At 36.5% G+C, this 22,500-nt stretch overlaps 1 protein-coding gene across 1 annotated transcript in view; it reads left to right on the top strand.

The window, feature by feature from the left end:
• The first annotated feature begins 2,008 nt into the window (after nucleotides 1-2,008).
• LOC149828817 (grpE protein homolog 2, mitochondrial-like) overlaps nucleotides 2,009-22,500 on the top strand; it is a 42,126-nt gene continuing 21,634 nt past the window's right edge. Inside the window, exons 1-4 of the mRNA XM_090016983.1 lie at nucleotides 2,009-2,220; nucleotides 2,302-2,489; nucleotides 2,630-2,797; nucleotides 13,538-13,666. Coding sequence (XP_089873109.1) covers nucleotides 2,031-2,220; nucleotides 2,302-2,489; nucleotides 2,630-2,797; nucleotides 13,538-13,666 — 675 coding nt within the window. The 5' untranslated portion in view covers nucleotides 2,009-2,030. The remainder of the gene's footprint in view (nucleotides 2,221-2,301; nucleotides 2,490-2,629; nucleotides 2,798-13,537; nucleotides 13,667-22,500) is intronic.

Raw genomic sequence — 22,500 nt, 5'->3', positions numbered from 1 at the left:
CAATGCTGCAATTTTGTAAATTGTCCATCATAGGAAATTATGTACAGCTTGAGGGAAGCTGATAAGAAGTGATACCCATGGTTATAAGTGCCTTTAAAGTCACAAAGCTGGCAGTTTTGTAGATTGCTTGCAAAACTACCTTTTTGTATTTGTGACATATGTATAGGGTCTGATAAGTTATTTTATGAGTATTCGTACCATCCTTAATAAGTAGTAGTTAGTGGTGCAAATAGATCAAAGACTATGTCACAAAGATACATGTATGTTCGCATGTGTGATTTGCAAATGGGACACGAGTTCATGAAAATTTTAAAGAGTAAGATATGGATATCGCCGATATTTTGAAAATATAGTGATATTATCGGCTATTTCAATGTAGCCGATAATATCGGGAATATATCGCAGTATTTTAAAAATATCACCAGAAACAAAATATCGTGCTATTATTGCGATAATATCACAATATTTCTTGAGAAAAATTCTTTTTTTTTTAAGTTTGCATTTCCTATTTTTATGTTTCTTTTATATTTTAAAACCTTTAAAACATGTTTCTTTATATTTTTGAAAGAAAAATAATGCAAAACTTATTATTTTCTTAGATTTTTTGTTGTTATTTATATTTTTTCCATTTTCGAGATATTCCTCAGATTTATCAACTTTTGAAAATCTCTCTGAGAAATACCCATGCCGAGAAATTACCTTTAACGATACAAGTGACTATGATATATTACCTTTAACGATACAAGTGACTATGATATATATATATATATATATATATGGCATTTGCATTGTATTTCTTAATTTTAAAAGATAAAATGGAAATTTTGAATAAGGTGGAAATTTTGTAATATATTTTGGTAAGTTTAATAATGAAGTGACAATGATTAAAATCTGTCATTATCTATCACTAATAAATACTTACTGTTAATTACATATTTACCCTCATAAAACATTTTGATTCTATGTTTTTATTCCAATATGAGATTTGCACCTCAGGGTCGTTTTTGTAATTGGGATAGTCATATTATGTCTTTCAAGCAGCTGGTAAGTGATAAATGTTGAAAAAAATCAGACTAACATTTTTACTATTGTTGATTTTTAAATCTATTTCCAACACACACTCTTTTTATTTGGATACATGCTATTTTTGGAAAAAAAGTATTGGGACATGAGAAATTGACTATATCCACCACGAATCGTGACGTACATTGTGTGGTAACTTGTTATGTTGGCCTATAATTCTACCCAAATGACGTGCTTCTCTGATATAAGGTGGGATTGGGATGAGGTTTAAATGATGAGAATTAGGGAAAATGAGGGAAAGATGAAGGTAGGAGAAAGCTATGGGGGATCAGCTAGCTTGAAAATGAGAGGAGAGAGTTAGGAATTAGGGGATCAGGGGGGTGAATGGAGGGAAACTCTCAATTGCAAGCAGTTGAGCCAAATCTCCAGCAATTTGCTAGAGCCAAATCCACTCTAAAACTAGAGAGGCCAAAGGAAGTAATTCCCATTAAGATGATGAAAATACATCTTGGAACCTATTTATAGTTTCTTCCCAATACAAAAGAAGCACAAAGCCTATACTGCCCTTACATTGTGCCCAAAATCTCCATTACAAGGCCCAAGTGGGTCTTGGACCCTTATTGCATCATAACCCAAAACAAGACCCAAAAATCAATCCAGGAACTTGGCTAGGTGGGTATGGTAACATCCTCTTATATAGGGATGATACTCATATGATTTTGAGACACTTTTTAAAGTTTGGTGTAAGTTTTTTACTATATTGTGAAATCAAGTTGTTTGACATGTATATCGGTATTGACCTTCTAGAATTCTTGACAGAAGACTGAATGAACTAGTTGCAAAATTTCTCTATTATTATTTACTTTCTTTATCTGTTAGATGAAACAATTACCTGCTTTGTCATTATTTTAGACATAGATGGTTTTGTCTTGCCATTGAGTTTTTTTATTTATACTAATTAACTGTGTTCACGATGGCAGTGTTTACCCTTGCAAACAACAGCAGTTATGCATCATTCAGTTCTTGGCAACATGCTTCATAGATTTGGAATTTCATCTTCTGTATCACCTCAAACTATGGAGAAGGAAACCAATAATTTTGAAGTTGATCAAAATTCTGACAAAAACCATGATGTGACCTCTCAAACCAGTACGGTAGATGCTAATGCAGAAAGTGGGGAGAGTACAGACAAGACAGGTTTAGGATTGGAAACTAATGCTTCCAACTCTGTGAAGAGGAAAAGGCGAAGTACTAAACAAATTGCATTTTCTGATTCAGATGCTGAGATTGATCTTTCCGTTGATGACCTTGTGAAATTAGTAGCAGAGAAGGAAGAATTGCTGAAGTCTAAACACAAGGAGATTGAAAAGTTACAGGATAAAGTTCTTCGCAGCTATGCGGAAATGGAGAATGTCATTGATAGAACAAAGCGTGAAGCAGAAATGTCAAAAAAATTTGCAGTACAGGTGTACTTTCTAAAATATCATTGATTTAAAAAGCTGCTTGGTTGTTTTAGTGATCCCTTTTGTGCAGCTACTTTTTTTTTGATATTTTCCTTCTTTCACTTATTTGAGATCGCCCTTAGTATTATATATTTGTGTTGCAGAGTTTTGCCAAGAGCTTGTTAGATGTTGCAGATAACCTAGGGCGGGCTTCGTCTGTTGTCAAAGACAGCTTTGTGAAGATAGACCCTACAAAGGATTCTACTGGGGCAGTTCCGCTTATAAAAACACTTCTAGAGGGTGTTGAGATGACTGATAAGCAACTTACTGAGGTAAGGCATTTTATTTTCATGCTTTAGCACCAATTTGTTTTGTTTGAATCTGTGTTAGCTAATAGTAGTCTATAACATTGACTATTATGTAGTTATGTTTATGTGCAACCAATGTTGGCCCTTATTGCTGGACACAAATACTAGATATTAAGATATATGGAGACTATTTTTCATCATGAACTTTTGTGCAAAGCAACTTAACCCTGGAGAAGGGCATCTATTTTCAAAGATGGGGAATCCATTTTGATGGCTTGGATTGTTAATTCTGATGCATACTAGCATATCTGAATACATTGAAAAACTCGAAAGTCTTGGAATATTTCCTACAAATTACTCACAGGAAGAGTTGCTGTAATAGAAAACAGAAGGTAAGGCTTACTCTTTTGGGCTTAGACTCAAATGATGTATAGATTTTGTTGGAAGACATGCAATCTGAAGTTCCAGTAGTGCATATTTTAATATAGTAGAAAAGGCTGATGTATGACTCCTCCAAGAGATGTAATTATTAACCTGAGTTTGTAACCTAATGCCCTGAAGTGACTCTATCTTGGTGCTCAGGATCCCCGATAATGGACCCTAATTAAAATACAAACCAGTAAAGTTCATGCCATTTCAGAAGACCTTTGTGCTTTATAATGGATCCAGATTACAAGTGTAGAGAATGGAAAGGTGGAGTGGCAACAAATTCAAACAAATCAGGTATCAAGCCAAAACAGGTGATAACACCATAATTGAGTTTATGTCTGGTTCCTTATTTCTTCAAAAAGGTTGATCGTGAAGATGGAAGGGGCCGAGCCATCACAGGAGCGAGAAATAAGGTTTATACCGTATACATTGGCCATAGGAGAGTCGAAGCCTAACCTGAGGCTTTTGGGGGATTTAAACAAGTTTTTGAGAGGTGGAGGCATGGAGCAAGGCGAATCTCCACAGGCCCCATGCTGTTTCCTTTGAGAGAAACTGGGCCTTAAACTTTGATTTATTCTTGAATATGTCCTCTGTGTTGGTAAACTATCTGAATTGGTGAAGGCTAACATTATTGTATATTTATGCATTTTTCAAAAGGATCCGTAGAGATCTGCTAGTGAAATTTAGGATTAAGGTTTCTTTTTATCCTCCATTTCTTTTACTTAGGAGAAGTATGAAACCATTGAGGATGAAGGGTGGCTATTAATACGAGGGTCAAAAGGATCAGGATGATTCTTGAAAAAATCAGGGACTTACCCACCAAAGGCAATAACTGTGTGAATTTTTGCCTTGGAAAATGTGCCTTGCAGGAACAAACTTATATATGTAGGAGGAAGGGTTAGAGAGAAAGAAAGCAAGGAGACTTGGAGGCAAAGACGTCCAGCAATCGCATCTAGTGTTGGCGTCCAATCTTATATATGAATCTCATATGATATTTTACAACAATGCCTTTACACAACTTAAAACATAGCATGCATTGGATTGGGCTCGGATATATTACCCAATACTTATTTCTAATACACCCCCTCAAACTGTGCATGGGTTAAAACCATGTCCAGTTTGAACTTTTAAAGCCAATGCTGATTTGTAGTTAGAGCCTTTTTGAAAAGATCCGCCACATGATTTTCGCTTCGAATGAATAATCGCTGAATCTCTGTCTTCCACTTTTTCTCAAAAATGTTGGCCTATCTCTACATGCTTCATCTTGCCATGCTGAACCGGATTAGTGGAGATGGCTATAACACTCCTATTATCATTGTACAATAGTGATTTTGATATCCTTTGATGTAGGCTTATCAACAAGTGATGCATCCATGAAACTTCTATTGTAACCGCCAGAGTTACCAGTCGAGGAAGCGGGAGCGGGAAGCGATACGGGAAGCGGGAGCGGGAAGCGAGGCACTTTCAAAAATTTAGGAAGCGGGGAAGCGTGGGACCACTTAGAAGAAAATTCCGAACCGTCTCGGAAGCGAACCAGAAGCGACCTAGGAAGCGAACCGGAAGCGAGGGGGAAGCGAAAAAAATGAAAAAATGGGGAAGCGCGCTTCCCATTTATGGGAAACGTGTTTCCCATAAAAGGGGGATGCGCTTCCCATAAAAGGGGGACGCTTCCCCTCACGCTTCAGAAGCGCGACGTTTCGCGCTTCCGAAGCGCGCTTCTCCTTTTGCCTAGGCGCTTCCGGTAACTCTGGTAACCGCTATCATGGCACAATATTTTGCCTCAGTAGTAGAATACCCCACTATTCTTTGCTTTCTACTAGACCAAGATTAAGTGTTGACCCAAATAAACACTGTAACTCATAATTGATCTTTTAGAAGCAGGATCAACCCCCCAATCTGCATCTAAATAAGCAATAACTTGGACAACAAGTTCTGAAGTGAATTGTTGGTCTAGCGTCAATCAACCCATCTAACACAGTTCCTTTAATGTAATGCTAGATTCACATTGGGTAGATGCTATGAAACTAGAATTAGAAGCAGTCAACAAAGCTAACACTTGGAAAGTGGTAACTCTTCCTTTGGGAAAAAAGGTTATTGGGTATAGATGAGTTTATAAAGTAAAAACAAAAAGTGATGGATCATTAGAAAGATATAAGGCTAGGTTGATTACTAAGGAGTATTATAAAAAATATGGAATTGATTATGAAGAAACTTTTGCCTCGGTTGCTAGGATGACTAATGTAATAACTTAATAGCCTTAGCATCTATCAAACAATGACCTATATACCAATTGGATGTCAAAAATATTTTTTTAGACAAGATCTTTGTGAAGAAGTCTATATGGATCTCCCACTGGGTCTTGAAATTGAGAAAAGGAAAACCTTTAAACTCAATAAAGCTCTTTACGGTCTTAAACAAGCTCAAAAAGCTTAGTGTGACCACTTTAGTAAAGTTGTTCTTGATAGTTCATTTACTTCTTGTTATACTGATATTGCTCTTTTTATTAAGAATGTAGGGGACAACACAATTATTTTGTTGTTATTATGTGGATGGCATGATCATCACTGAGAATTATAAAAAGGGCATTAAGTTTATTAAAAATATTCTTAAAAATAATTTTGATATGTTTGACCTTGGATTTTTAAGGTATTTTATAGACATTGAAGTTGCATATTCTCCTAGAAGATATGTTTTTTCTCAAATGAAACTTGCATCTAATAGTATTGCCAAGTCCAAATTAACTGATGAAAATAAGGTGGAGACTCCAGAGGTAATAAATGCTAAGATGAGAGCCAATGATGGAACTCTTTTAGAAGATCCCACTCCTTATCGTCAATTGATTGAATAACTGACATATTTGTCTATTACTAGGTCAGATACTGCTCATGTTGTTCACAGTGCAAGTCAATTTCAAAACGCTCCTACTACTATTCACATGGTTGTTATCATGCTAATTATCAGATATCTGAAGAAAACAATAACAAAAGAACTATTCTTAACTTTTTCTTTATCTCCAAATTTAATTGCTTATATTGGCTCTAATTGGGGTGGTAACCTCAATAATTATATTTCTACCACAGGTTGTGTTTTTCTAGAAGAATCATTAATTTCTTGGAGATATAAGAAACGACAAGAAGTGTCACTATCTTCCACGGAAGCCGAGTATAGGGAAATGACTACAACTACAAATGAACTTGTCTGATTAAGAAATCTACTCAAAGATATGAGATTCATTATCTCTATTCCTTCAAAGTTGTGTTGCGACAACAAAAGTGCAATCTACATTGTTAGCAACTATATTTTCCATGAATGAACAAAACACATCGAGATGGACTGCCATTATGTTCGGGACGAGTTTTTGCGGGGCACCATTCAACTATCATATGTCATCTCAAAGTATCAACTTGCAGATTTTCTCACCAAAGCTCTGCCATCCGGCCATTCCCTCGGTTCTCCTTTCTTTTAAGCAAACTTTTGGTGATCTCACCGTCAGTTTGAAGGATGATGTTAAAATATATAGGTTTTTTATATATATATATAGTTGTATTTGTCTTTTGTAATGTCCACTAGGGGCAGTTTAGTCTTTTTGTACCTAGGTAAATATTTATATCCACTAAGGACATTTTTGGGTTTCTTTATTTATTCTTCTTTTTCTTTTCTTTATTTGACCAAGGGCAAAAGGGTCCTCCCTTTAGAGTAGTTTGGACCCTCCTCAACGGTTATAAATATGACCGTTGGGGTATGGGAGCCCCCCTTGGTCCCCATAAGTTGTATAAATAGGGGTCTCTGCCCCCCCATTCTTAATGCTTTTCTAAGCATTTTCAATATATTATTCTTTATATTTTAGTTCTCTCTCTTCTCGTATTGTGAGTGTTTGGTGATTTGCCCTTTATAGCTTATTGTATCTTGCCCATTAGTAGCATCTTGTTTATGTGTTTATGCCTTCTTTGTAGTCACTTTGTGACATTGTTCTTAGCACTAGGGTTCCCTCACTTTGTTGGACGGGTGGGGGTAAAGAAGTTAGTCCAAGATCATAAAATTAGGTTAGCCTCTTGGAACATAGGGTCTTTAACTGGTAAGTTGGTAGAGTTGGTAGATGTTATGTGTAGGAGAAAGATTGATATTTTATGTCTACAAGAGACCAAATGGGTAGGTGAGAAAGCAAAAGTGATAGAACCTTGGGGATATAAGATTTGGTATACAGGAATAAATAGGAATAGGAATGGAGTAGGGATTGTTATGAGTCGTGAGTTTATAGATAATGTAGTTGAGGTCCGTAGGAAGGGTGATAGGATTTTACTTATTAAATTAGTATTAGGTACGAATATTATTAATATTATTAGTGTTTATGCACCTCAAGTAGGTTTAAATGATTCCATTAAGCGTCAATTTTGGGAAGATTTAGATGGAGTAGTACAAGGGATATTTTATGGAGAAAGGCTTTTCATCGGCGGTGACCTTAATGGGCATGTAGGCATTAGTAGGGATGGATTTGAGAGTATCCATGGAGGCTATGGTATAGGAGAAAAAAACGAAAGTGGAGAAAGGATTTTAGATTTTGGTTTGTCCTATGATATGATCTTAGCAAACACTTGGTTTAGGAAGGAGTCTCACCTAATAACATTTAAAAGTGGGGTTAATACGAGTTAGATAGATTTTTTCCTACTTAGAAAGAGAGATAGAGGTTGTTGCATCGATTGTAAGGTTATACCGGGAGAAAGTGTAGCTACACAACATAGAGTCTTAATTTTAGATCTTAGAATTAGACAATGCCGCAAAAGGGATAGACATAGGATAGATCCTAGAATTAAGTGGTGGGCATTGAAAGGAGCTAAACAAGGAATGTTTGTAGAGCAGGTAGTTAAGGAAACTGATTGGTGTCTCGAGGAGGATTCGGAATCAATGTGGAATAAGATAGCGGGTGGCATGAGAAAGGTGGCTAAGGAGGTATTGGGTGAGTCTAAAGGCGGTGCATCGCTAGATAAGGATACATCGTGGTGGAACGGGGATGTCAAATTAGCTATTAAGGTTAAAAGAGAGTGTTATAGAAATCTAAGTAAGAGTCGTGATAATGAGAATTTGGAGAAGTATATGATAGCAAAGAAGGAAGCTAAAAAAGTAGTTCGGAACGCGAGGGATAAGGTATATAAGGAGGTTTATGACAAGTTGGATACCAAAGAGGGCGAGAAGGATATTTATAGGCTTGCAAAGATGAGAGATAGGAAATCGAGGGATCTGTGTATAGTTAGATGTATCAAAGATGAAACACAAAGGGTTTTAGTCAAAGATGAGGAGATTAAGGAGAGATGGAAAGATTATTTTGATAAGCTTTTTAATGAAAGTCATGCTCAGGATCTTGGAGACTTCTCTATTCCTTTTCATGTGACTTCATGCGCAAGATTCAAAAGAAAGAAATTGCAGAGGCTTTGAAGAAAATGAAATCAAGGAGGGCAGTTGGCCCAGATGGTATACCTATCGAGGCTTGAAAATGCTTGGGAGAGAAAGGTTTAAAATGGTTGACAAATCTTTTTAACAAGATTTGGCGGACAAATAAGATGCCTAATGAGTGGAGGAAGAGTACTTTGATGCCTCTATATAAGAATAAGGGTGATATACAAGATTGCACAAACTATCGTTGTATAAAACTCATGAGTCATACTATGAAACTTTGGGAGAGGGTGATTGAGTCTAGGTTGAGGAAGGTTGTCATGATATCGGAGAATCAGTTTGGTTTTATGCCTGGAAGATCAACTATGAAAGCTATATATCTTCTTAGACAACTTATTGAGAGAAATAGAGAGAGGAATAAAGATTTGCATATGGTTTTTATTGATTTGGAGAAGGCATACGATAGAGTACCTAGGGACGTTCTCTGGTGGACAATGATGAAGAAAGGTGTTTCTCTCAAGTACATTAGAATAATTAAAGATATGTATGAAGGAGTAGTAACCAATGTCCGCACTTGTGGAGGGTGACAACCAATTTTCCTATAACGGTTGGGTTACATCAAGGATCTGCTTTATGCCCTTTCCTATTTGCTATAGTGATGGATGAGCTTACGAGATCAATTCAAGAAAATGTGTCGTGGTGTATGTTGTTTGCTGATGATATTGTTTTGATTGATGAGTCTAGAGCTGGGGTTAATGTTAAGTTAGAATTATAGAGACAAACATTGGAAGCAAGAGGTTTTAAGTTGAGTAAGAGTAAGACAGAATACATGGAATGTCGGTTTAGTGAGCAACGAAGTAGTGATGGGAGTGCAGTGAAGCTTGGTGAGCAAGAAATACCGGTGGATGATTGTTTCAAATATTTGGGATCTATCATTCAAAAGTATGGAGAAATTGATGGAGATGTAAATCATAGGATAAAGGTTGGGTGGATGAAATGGAAAAGTGCAACTGGAGTGTTGTGCGATCGTAGAATGCCATTACGGTTAAAGGGAAAGTTTTATAGGACGACTATTAGGCATGCTTTACTATATGGTACGGAATGTTGGGTTGCCAAGAGACATCATATTCAAAAAATGAGTGTAGCTGAGATGCGTATGCTGAGATGGATGTGTGAAAATACAATAAAAGATAAGATTCTGAACGAGGAGATACGTAAGAAGGTAGGCGTTGCACCCATTGAAAATAAGATGAGAGAGAATCGTTTACGGTGGTTTGGACATATTCGGTGAAGTCCTAATGATGCTCCAGTTAGAAGGATGGAGAAATGGGAAAATATATTAGTTAAAAGAGGTCGGGGTAGGCCTAGGAAGACATGGAAGGTGATAGGAAAGGATATGAATGCTTTGAACCTCACCGAGGACATGGCATTGGATAGAAATGATTGGAGGAGAAGGATTCATATGGAAGACCCATAATGATTTTCTTTTTTGGTTCATATCGCTGACCCCAATTATTTTGGGATGAAGGCGTAGTTGTTGTTGTATATGTATGTGCATATGCATGTGTCTATGTATATAAGAGTGCATGTATGCATGAACATGTATGTGTGTGTATCAAGCAAATAGAAGAGTTGATGAAAACAATCATGATGAATGGATGAAATGGTCTAGCTTAATAGTTAATGTGTCAACTCTAGATCGGGTTAGATACAAAACTGGTATGACCCGTACCCATAAAGTTCCAGTACCAGTGCCAGTGTCGACATGGGCACAACCTATGTCACATGGGTGCGGGTGCGACGCAGGTGCGGCGCGATTTTACAATTTTTGGACACGGGGACTCGGCTATATATATATATATATATATATATATATATATATATATATATATATATATATATATATATATATATATATATATATATATATATATATATATATATATATATATATATATATATATATATATATATATATATTTAAAAAAAAAGTGCAAAGACACAACACAGTCACAGTCCACCGTGCACAGCACAGTCCACTGTGCAACCCCCCCCCCCCCCCCCCCCCCCCAAGATTTTTTTTTTTTTTTAATTCTGTAGCCCAGAAATTTTTAAAAAAAAAAAATCCAAAAAATGGACCAAAATGACCCTGGGTGCGTGGACCGCACCCACGGTCGGGTTGACCGAGTCCGTGTGACATAGGGTACAACGGTCTTCTGGAAGTACCTATTTTCCATAGTGTATAGGCCATAGTTTGCAAACTTGATGATCCAACTCAGGACTTGGCCAAGTTGGACTGCATCATCCCCTAACCGAGTCAAGAAACTAGTATGACTCGGTTCTGGAGTAAACTTGGCTGAAACAGCCGAGTTGGTCATTGACTTGGCTGAGGTGGCCAAGTCATATGCTTTTTGAGTTTCTTTTTAATGTCATGATATAATAATTATATGTTATATGTTTATTATTTGTTTTGTATATATATGTTTATTTTTTATGGTAAACATATATATAATAACAACACACTTATATACACACATACACATAATAAATTTGCTAAGTTGCATGTATTATTATTATTATATATAATAAAATACACTTATATGTTAATATTTCAAGTACAAATTATATATTTACTATTTATTTGTGATAAATTAAATAAAGACTATGACTTGCCTGAGTCACTGAGTTGACTCCATGAGTCACCAAGTTGCATATGGCTGATCTGAAACCAAGTGTCAAGAATGCCAACAGTGATATAGTCTGCCAAATCCAATCGGCTCTGCACCCCCATAAATCATTTTGTAAGTTGATGAGGAGTACTTGATTTTTGTTTTGATAGACTTAATTAACTTGAAGCTAATCAAATTTCTTTTTCTTAAAGATTTTGTAGTGCTTGTTTGGTTTTGTTATGGAGATGAATAAAAGAAAGGATCTAGGTTGGGAGCATGGAGTGATTATGTTGGATTCTAGACAAAAAAATGTGGAAAGGAGAGGTGTGATGTAATTATTGTCATCAAATACACAATCATAGTGTCAAATGTCAGTGATATGTTAAAAATATTCGTAGAAACTTGACATTTTAGGTCACCATTGCAAACTTAAAAGTATCACAATATTTTCATTAAAATGCCACATTTTTAGCATGATATTTACATTTTAATGACTATTTTTTTTAAAAAATGTGATTATATTTGTATGTATTTTTTGTTTTTTTTTCTTCTTACAAATATATCTTTATTTGTCTTTATTTTTGCCAATAAAAACACAAGAAATGTGATTGTTTTCAATCTCGCGAGAATTTGGATGCTGTTATTTTGCCATTTTAACATTTGTCATGTCACTATTCATACAATCTTGGCATATGTTGATTCAAACATCATCTTGCTTGTAGAAGACACTATGCATGGTGTTGCATAGAAGCCCCACTAAAATCAAGGGACGTTAGAATATTTGAGGTCGTGGGAGAGGATAGGAAACCAACAAAAAAAGGAAATTGAAATTGGATGTGTGGGATATCTTTAAACTTCATAATTGCCTCATGGTGGTAACCCGCTACAAAAATGGATAGCTTACATTAGACCTATTCACAAGAGGACAAGGCAAGCTATAAGAAACCAGACGGCAGGCTTTCCTGTCATGCTCTAATGAGGTTCTTTTATTCTAGTGCACTTCCTTTCAACGTGTGCAACTTTGATAATCTTTGGCGAAGGACAGTTTCCCTAGCTTTGTTAGAGATATAGTCTCAATTTGGGTGTACTACAAATTAGTCGGGCTACTTCTTGGCACTTATTCAACACTTTGTAATTTTTGGTATGATTAGCTAGAATGTTTATCTTTGCTTAAATGAACTCACTTGTAGTAATTCTGCTGGACAAGTGGGTTTGGAACTTTGGACATGGAGATTCATGTTCAGCAGTGTAGTCAAATGATTTACTCTGCTGTCTGTTTGTTGAATGGTGTGGTAAGAATTTGATCATTTTGGTAGAATGATTACATGATAAAGCTGCAATGCCTTCTTCCTTGATGCCTTGTAAAAGATTGCCAAATTGGAAAAAGATTACTAACATTTTAACCTGAGTCCTGCCAGGAGTGTTCGTTCTGAATGGCTACTTTGTGCTGAGAGGGCTTTGTCCATACAAATGTCTTCCTCTCCTACAGTTCTAAAAGTAGCTTGACTTTATTTCTGTAGTTGTTCCACCTATTATTGAATGATGATACAGCCATTTGTTTGTTGATGCTGTGATATACATCCATTTTATGTTAGGGCAATTTCACTGTTTTCTTCAAGACTTGAGCGAAACAAAAAGTGAATGAACATATGATCATAAGAAATTTTTAAGGGATTTGTATTCAGAGACTTTAGAGAAATAAACATGATCTTGAACTGGTAAATCTTGATAAAGCAAGAGAACCAGAGGTTGACCTATAATATTTTGAGAAAATTTCAGACATTTTCTTTCACCATTGTCTGATCCATCTCACTCAGTTTGCCACTTTCTTCTTTTACAAGTTCTAAACGGATTAACTGAGAGATGGCTGTTTACATGTGTAAATTACATTTCATATCATTGGAGAATCATGTGACATTTATATGACATTAGACCTACTGGTTAGTATTCAGACTGATTGATCTGCAGATCTGCAATAAAAAATTGCTCCATCATTATGAATGGATCAATCGTATTTTCTAATCGCTTATTCTCATAATGGTATAGAAACTGTTGTTTATGTGTCAAGATAGAATTAGTTAAATGTGTTTTCCCATGCACACTTTGAAGAACATGTCAACCTTCTCAAATATGTTTGTGATTATAATCAAATTGTACATGCTTTCTTGGAATGGTATCTGAAAAATATGTTGCTTATGATAACATATGTTTATATTTCTTTACTGAACAGTTTTATGGTTGTGGTGAGTTAATCTGTTGCTGTATCCTTTCCCTACAGGTTTTGAGGAAGTTTGGAGTAGAGAAGTTTGAACCTATAGATGAGCATTTTGATCCACATAGACATAATGCTGTTTTTCAAGTACCCGATGCTTCAAAGCCACCTGGTACTGTTGCTGTTATCTTGAAGGTGTGTATGAATCTCTTCAAATTAACTTCAGTTCATGGATGCACATATTACCCTTGGCTCTTTTCTTTTGCCTATGTGAGGGGTTCATTCATATACTCTTATGTAGTCCCATTGTGCTGAGGTAAATTTTCATCAGCATTATTTTTCTCACATATCACTAGTAGCCAACTGCCCTTTCTAGTGGAGGGTAAAAACTAAAGGTGGTAAGTTTCCAATTGAATGTTTTTTCTATTCTTAGGATAAGGTTTTTGAAAAAAATGAGCAAGACAGATTTTTCATGTTATTTTTGAAATCTTATAAAAGCAAATCAAGTTTACCCACTTCAATTTTGTGTTAAATTGGACTTGCAAATTATCTTAAAAAGCGATCCAACCTAGACGGTCACAAGTTGCAGTTCTGAAAATCAATTGCACACATGATCAACTACTTAGTTTTCTGCTAAAAAGGAATGGTTATATTTTGAATATCTGAACGTATCCAGGATCTCTCCATACACGACAGGCATTTTCTTATATGGATAAACCTCGGGCAATTGCAAGGGAAGAAAATATAGATGTATTGTGTGGCCTATGATAAGGCCTCTTGCCAGACAATTTTGTTCAGACTTGGATGACTTTCATGTGCATTGATAGTTTATACAAAGAGTAGAAAAAGACCCAAAAACTTATCATAGTGTGTGCAAATGACATATTAAAGGTATTTGGATTTTTCACAAGAAATTCTGAAAATGTCTAATCTTATATCCAAACCCTTTTGTTCTTTCTTGAAATTCTTCTAACTTCCAAATTCTTGACCTTCTATTCTTGTCTTTTCGTTTTCTCAAAAAAAAAAAAAGGGTCCCTTTGGATTGTATGTTTTATGCTACTGTTGTCATCCTGTGAATGCTTGTGGTACCTGCAATGGAGAGAGAATGCTTTGAAAAGTAGAAGAGAGTGAAGAAATAGAAGAAGAAGAAAGAGCAGAGAGGTTAGTGAAGCAAACATGTTACCCTCATTCTATTTACCCCTCATAGCTTATTAGGGCTCATTGAAGAGACAAAAGACTGCATTGCCCTTACAAGTTCCATAAAGTACATTTATAAAGAAAGTCAAATGAGCAAGGGGCAGTCAATCATTGTAGACTTGGGGTTAACACATCTATCATCCACAACTTGCTTATAAGTTCCATGTGTCTAATTTTGTTGATGACCTTAGTAAGCATATCTGCAAGTTGACCTTGTGTCCTCGTGTTGGAACCTTGAAACTTTCATTATCAAATTTCTCCTAAATGAAGTGATGATTCACTCCATTGTGCTTTGTCCATTTATGATGCATCGGATTTGTCGCAATGTGTTGAGCAGAACTATTATTGCAATAGAGGATCATAAGGAGTACCCTTAATACCTATCTCATCTAAGATTGATCTTATCCATATCCACTCACATGCTCCAATAACCATAGCTCTATAGTCGGATTCTGCACTTGACCTTGAAATTACATATTGTTTTTTGCTCATGATACAAGACTACCCCTACATGGGCACAATGTCCGGTGGTGAACTTTCTCTCATCCAAAGATCTGGCCAGTCTGCATCTCTATGTAGATGTAGATAAATCCTTTCTCGGATTTTTTCTTTAAGTACCTGAACACCCTAAAGACACCTTGCACATGTACATGTTTGAAGTCATATATGTACTCAAGACACCCATGGCATCAACAATGTTCGGTCTTGTGGTGGTGAGATATATCAACATCCCAACAAGTCTTTGATATCTGACTTTATCTTCATATGGCTCCATGTCTTGACAATACCTATGATTTTGCTTCATAGGAGTGTCAATAGGCTTACACCCTAACAATACCAGTTTCTTTTAATAGGCCTAGTATATCTTTTCTTTGAGAAATAACTTTCGCCTTCTTTGACCTTAACACTTCTATGCCAGAAAACTACCTTAACTAAAATCCTTGATATCAAGCACTTGTTTAAAGTAATATATCATCCACATATACGATGAGAATGCTAACACTCCTCTTTTTATAGTGTATCATCAAAGGCACTCCTTTTATAACCAAACTAAAAAATAACCCTACTAAATATTTCAAATCAAGCACATGGTGATTGCTTTAATCAATAGATAGCCTTCTTCAACCTATACACTATGTAACACAGACTCTTCTAACAGGGCACCACACCCATGCGGGTGCAACACTTGGACACGGCTTCCTTTGTGTCAGGTGAAGACAACCACACTGAGGTCCATTTCTGTTCAAAAGTATATACAGTTAACCCTAACCAAGTTCAATTTTATCTATATTATATATACAAATATATCAATGCACACACATAGTGTTAACTTAAAACTGTTAAAAATTATATATATATATACCCTCCCCCCCCGCACCCAAGTTTTTTTAAAGTGCCGCACCCGCACCTATGTGATATGGCCTATACACTATAGCCTTTTCTGTCATAGGTAGAAACTAGGGTGGAGGAAACATGTATACTTTTGTTAAAGTATGTATATATATTCGTAATATAATGAATATATATAATTATGTTGTAATAAGTAATGCCCAACAGGGGTATTTTAGTCTTTTTACATTTGTATTTAGATCTCTCCTATAGGGGCAATTTTTTACTTATTTTTGTTTTTTATATTTTTTGTATTTTCTTTTTGGTTTAAGGGTCTCTATGGTCATTAACCATAGAGTTGTTGGGATTGCTCCCAACGACTATAATTATAGAGAGAGAAAGAGAAGGGGTGAGAGAGAGATAGATAGAGAGAAGAAGAATGAGCACGATCACTTGATTACCACGAACATTTGATCCCATGAGCACACACCATGAACTTATTGAGTAGTGTGAGCAAAAAAAGGTCCAAGTAAATCTTCCAAGAGGGCAAAGCTCGATCTCACGATCACTTGAATGTCAAACACCAAAAAGAGCAATACACGATTACGCAAGCTCTGATACCATGTCACGAAATGAGTCTTCAAAACACAAATGTCCACCAATACAAATTTCAAATGGACATGCACAAAAGTAAGCCACAAATAGCACACTCACAACACCTCCAATGGGCACACACAAAGAAAGCTCTCAAATATAAAATAATATTTTATTCAACTCACAAATATTCTTGTAAAAGCATTACAAAAATAAGGGGATTCATTCCCTTTATATACACAACAAGAGGTCTCACATGGGCTCAAGGAGAGCCCAACGACTAGATTTCTAGCCGTTAGACTAGCTCTAATGGCTAGTCAACCCATGGTTGACCAAGGTAAAAAAAAAAAGAAAATAAAGAAAGAAAAAAGGAAAAAAGTAAGAAATAAAAAATACGTCTAATGTATATAATATATATACAATAATACATATATACGTATATACATATACGTATACATATTGGAATATATATATATACATTATATATGTACATTTTAACATATCATTTGGATCAAAATAGGGTACGTATCGTAAAAAATTATAATTTTTAATAAAAAAATTCAAAAAATTCAAAAAAAGAAAAAACCAAGAGAAATCTTAAAAAATCATAACACACGAAACAATGATGAATTGCACAAGCTACAACCATAGAATCACATATCAAGCATTTATGTCTCTATAACTATATAAGACATCATCAAACATCAAATAATAAAGATAATGTGCATGCATATTGAAAAGAAGTGTTTTCTCTGGTTACGGGTCATGGATCTGAAGATCCAGACCCGTGACACCCACTTCTTCATTAATGGCATTATGTAATATTGATTATTGTAAAAAGGGTATTCTAGTACCCTAATTTTGTTTGTAATCTCATGTTAACATAAAGGAATACACAACAGCCGACCCATGTACAGCAGGGTATCGGTTTTCCCCAAACCTCTCTCTCCCTTTCTCTATCTCTCTCTGTTTTGCAGCTCTCCAACGTGGAACGAACTGCAGGTTACAAAACTAACATGGTATCAGAGCCACGCTTCAGCTGAAACTGGGATCGATTAAAAAAGGCACGTCTGAAGATCCTTTTCTCCTCTATTTCCTCTTCCAAAGTCTGAAAAAAAAAAAAAGGTACGGCTGTTCTTGTTTTCCTTTCTTTGGATTCACGACTGACCTAGTCAGTTTCATTCTTTTCATCCTACATCTGTTTCCGTTTTCTTTCTAGAATCACGACTGACCCAGTCAGTTTTTTTTTGGTTCATGACTGACCCAGACAACTCAGATTTTTTTTCTGGTTTCTGGGACTCACGACTGACCCAACTAATTCTGTTTTTCTTTGGATTCACGTCTTATTCATCCCCTTCTTTTCCTCACCCAACCAACTTTGGATTCACGTCTTATTCATCCCCTTCTTTTCTCAACTTTTCTCCTACTTTGGTGGTGGCTGAACCTTGGTTTCGCCACTGTTTATTTTTGTCTCTTGAGTGACTCAGCCCAGATTCTCTCATTCAGCCATTAACAAGCCGATACATTAGGAATACATATTCACATTGTTTTTTTTTTTGGATTTTCATATCCGATATTCCATTTCATATACAAATCAGAAATCTGATTGACATTTAATTTCTGTTTCATATCAGCAATCTGAATTAGTTCCTGCAAAAGCAAAAAAAAAAAAAAAATTTACAAAACTGCAGGTATAAGCAGATTGTGCTGAATACATTCTTCATTCTGTGAAACATGAATTCTCTTCCTAGCCAGTCAGTTCTTTCTTCAAGTTTCCTCAGCCAACTTGTGTCTGAGAAATTAAATAATGGTAACTTCTTGACTTGGAAGAGGCAAATCATACCTTTCATTAGGAGTCAGGATCTTTCTGGACATTTGGATGGATCTATTCCAGTTCCTCCTGAGTTCATATCACAAGAAGAAAGGGACAGCAAAGGGGAATCTACTACCGTATATGTCAGAAATCCTGAATTTGTGGCTTGGATGAAAAGAGACCAAGCGCTTGTTGCTTATATTATATCAACACTCTCACAAGAGGTTCTTGTAGCCATTCCAGATGACTGCACTGCCATGCAACTTTGAAACAAACTTGTTCAGACATACTCACAGGTTTCTCAGGCCAGGATTATGTTTCTTAAAAGAGAATTTCAAATGTTAAGAAGGGAGTCCATGACCATCATGGAATATTTGAACAAAATGAAGGTCATCACAGATCAGTTAGCAGTTGTTGGAAGTACAGTTTCTGATAAAGATTTGGTACAACAAACCCTCAGTGGATTGGGACACGACTATCATATGATTGTCACTTCTCTGTTATGTTTACCTGAGCTGCCCAATTTTGAAGATCTGCGTGCAAAATTGTTACAATATGAGATGAATCTAAAGGGATTTTCTGAAGAATCATCTATGCATGTTGGGGCACAAGAAGTTCTTGCTACAGGGGTTAGTTATGCACGAGGACGAGGAAACTATGATATCAAGGGAAAAGGAGCACAAGGTAGAAGTGGTCATGGAGGTCGTGGATTATTGCCTACACCCAACTCATATACCAACCCACAAAGACAGAAGCCAATTCCTACTTGCTTTCTGTGTAATAAAAAGGGGCATATCAAAGCTAACTGCTGGTTCAATCCCCTAAATAAAGGAAAATCAACACAAACTGAAGCAAGAAGAGGCACAGACAATACAAGGACCAACGGAGAAGTAAAAGAGTTGTTATTATCAGCCTTAGCAGAATTGAATCTGAAACAAAATGAGCAAGGCACTTGGTACGTGGATTCTGGCGCAGCGACTCATGTTACTGGTGATGCAGGTAAGCTCCTAAAACTTGTTCCTTACATTGGTAGAAGTAGTATAGTTACTGGAGATGGATCACACTACTCTGTCTCGCATATTGGAAACTCCATCATACCCTTGCCCGAATCTTCCATCAATCTTTCAAATGTTCTTTATGCCCCTAATATCAAGAAAAACATTGTTTCAGTTTCTAAACTTGTTGATGATATCAAAGTCTCAGTTGAATTTACTTCTTCTTCTGTTCTTGTTAAGGATCTCTGCACGAAGGAGACGTTCGCTAGAGGAAAACGACAAGGCAATATGTATGTTTTTCAAGAAGATCCTTCAGCACATATTCGCCCTGCAGACCCAAACTTGAAGCTCCAACCATCATTGTCTTCTGAAAATCCTACCTGCGTTTTTAGTGTCTCTGAAATCAATAAGCCAAACCTTTGGCATGGTCGTCTAGGTCACTGCAGTAATAATTTCATTGAGAAGCTTGTTTCAAGTAACCTCAATCCCAACTCAAGTTTAGGAATAAATGTAAATGACAACAAATGTTCTAGTTGTCTCTTATGTAAGAGTCATGTTTTACCATTTCATTCTATCAATAAAAGAGCTTCAAGACCTTTTGAGACTATTTGTTCTGATGTTTGGGGGCCTGCTCCAGTTGCTTCTATGTCTGGAACTAGATACTATCTTTTATTTGTTGACAGTTATTCTCGCTATTCCTGGATATTTTTCATGAAACATAAATCTGAGACTTTCAAGTTGTTCTGTAACTTCCATTCCTTTGTCAGAAACCAATTTTCTGAAAACATCCTAAGTTTCCAATGTGACGGAGGAGGTGAATTCTCTTCCATTGACTTTACTAACTTTCTTCAAAGTAATGGGATAAGGAAAAAGGTGTCTTGCCCGCACACACCTCAGCAGAATGGGATTGCTGAAAGAAAGCATCGCCATATTGTTGAGAGTGCGATGAGCATGATGCACGATAGTAATCTTCCGATCACTTTATGGACAGAGGCTTTTCATTCTGCAGTTCATGTGATAAATCGATTGCCCATGACTATTTTGGAAAACAAGTCTCCTTGTCTCTTTTTGGTATTCACCCCAACTACTATGATTTGCATGTGTTTGGCTGTTTATGCTATGTTCATGTTGACAGTTCAAAGAGACATAAGTTCCAGGACAAGGCTTTGAAGTGCAGGTTTGTGGGTTATGCCGATGACTATAAAGGGTACAGGTGCTATGATCCGGTGAGCAAGCGCATCAAAATATCAAGAAATGTCATCTTCGATGAATTGAATTTTGATTGTCAATGTACTAGTTCTTCAGAATCAAAACATGAAGTTCAGGCTTACTATCCTTGGTTGAACTATGAACTTCTCACAGGAGCTAGTGATGCTTGCTCAAAATGCACTCAAAAGGATAAGATACCTGTGTCTACTGATGGGATGATTGATCATGAAAATACAGACTCAATTTTGAATCCAGGAAGATATAGAGGCTTTGTCTATACTCGACGAGAAAGAGAGTCATCCACCATAGTTGATTCAGACATGGACACATCCTCAACATCCAACATTGTTGATACTAGAAGATCCACACGTCCTCGCCATCCAATTGAAAGGTGGGTCAGTTATGAAAATTTCTCATTAGATTTTCAACTCTTTCTAACAGCCTTGAATAAAGAAGATGAACCCACAACGTTCTCTCAAGCATCAAATTCCAGAAGATGGATTGAAGCTATGAATAAGGAGATGGAAGCTCTACATGAATGTGGTACGTGGGATGTCGTATCAAGACCACCTGACAAAAATGTTGTTGGTTCGAAATGGGTGTACAAAATAAAGTATAAACCAGATGGGACTATAGAGCGATACAAGGCGAGACTTGTAGCCAAAGGTTTTACACAGGAGCAAGGACAGGACTATGATGAAACCTTTAGTCCAGTGGTGAGGATGGGGACAATCCGAGTCATACTTTCTTTAGCTATTGAACACCAATGGACCATTAGCCAACTTGATGTGAAGAATGCCTTTCTTCATGGAGATTTGAGAGAAGAAGTTTACATGGAACAACCCACTGGTTACGCAGAAGGTAATCCTACAAAATATGTCTGCAGACTAAAAAGGGCGATATATGGATTGAAGCAGACATCTCGATCTTGGTTTGACAGCTTTTCTCTTGAAATACAAAAATATGGTTTTAAGAAATCTCTTCTTGACCACTCCTTATTTATATTTAAGAACCAAGACACAATTACTTTGTTGTTGATATATGTGGATGATATCATCATTACTGGCAGTTCCAATGACCACATTGAAGAAGTCAAACATCTCTTGAATCAAAGGTTCAAAATGAAGGACCTTGGCAAACTACGGTACTTTCTTGGAGTTGAAGTCGACAGTTCCTCTGAAGAAACGACTCTCACTCAACATAAGTATACTATTGATGTTCTCAATAAAGCGGGTATGAAAGACTGCAAGCCCTTAAGCACTCCTAGCGTTCTTCATCAAAGGCTTAGCTCTCAAGATGGAGATCCATTTGATAATCCCACACAGTACCGTAGCATAGTGGGTATGTTACAATACCTCACTTTTACTCGCCCTGATATAGTCTACTCGGTGAATCAAGTTTCTCAGTTTATGCATGCCCCATGTGAAGGGCATATGGAAGCAGTTAAACGGATACTACGATATCTGAAGGGAACGGTTGGGGATGGTCTCATATATAAACGAAAGACAAATGGGCAAAGTGCACATGAGATCACTATTTATTCTGATGCGGACTGGGCGGGAGATCCAGATGAACGCAGATCAGTATCCGGCTATTGTGTATTTATTGGGATGAATTTGGTTTCTTGGAGTAGTAAGAAACAAAAGGCTGTTGCCAGATCCAGTACAGAAGCTGAATACAGGTCAATAGCAGCCGCCACTGCTGAGGCTACTTGGGTTAGACATCTACTGACAGAAGTAGGAGAATCGACATCTCGTTCACTTCTTTTGTGTGACAACCAGAGTGTCATTAGTATGTCTTTTAATCCAATTCATCACAGTCGTGCCAAGCATATTGAAATAGACCAGCATTTTGTGAGACAAAAGGTAGAAGAGAAAGAGATTGAGCCTGAA

The sequence above is a fragment of the Nuphar pumila genome, chromosome 9, assembly GCF_984573655.1.
Source record: "Nuphar pumila chromosome 9, dmNupPumi1.hap1.1, whole genome shotgun sequence".
NCBI lineage: Eukaryota > Viridiplantae > Streptophyta > Magnoliopsida > Nymphaeales > Nymphaeaceae > Nuphar > Nuphar pumila.
The sequence above is the reverse complement of the archived record's forward strand: the minus strand, read 5'-3'. Positions and strand labels throughout refer to the sequence as shown.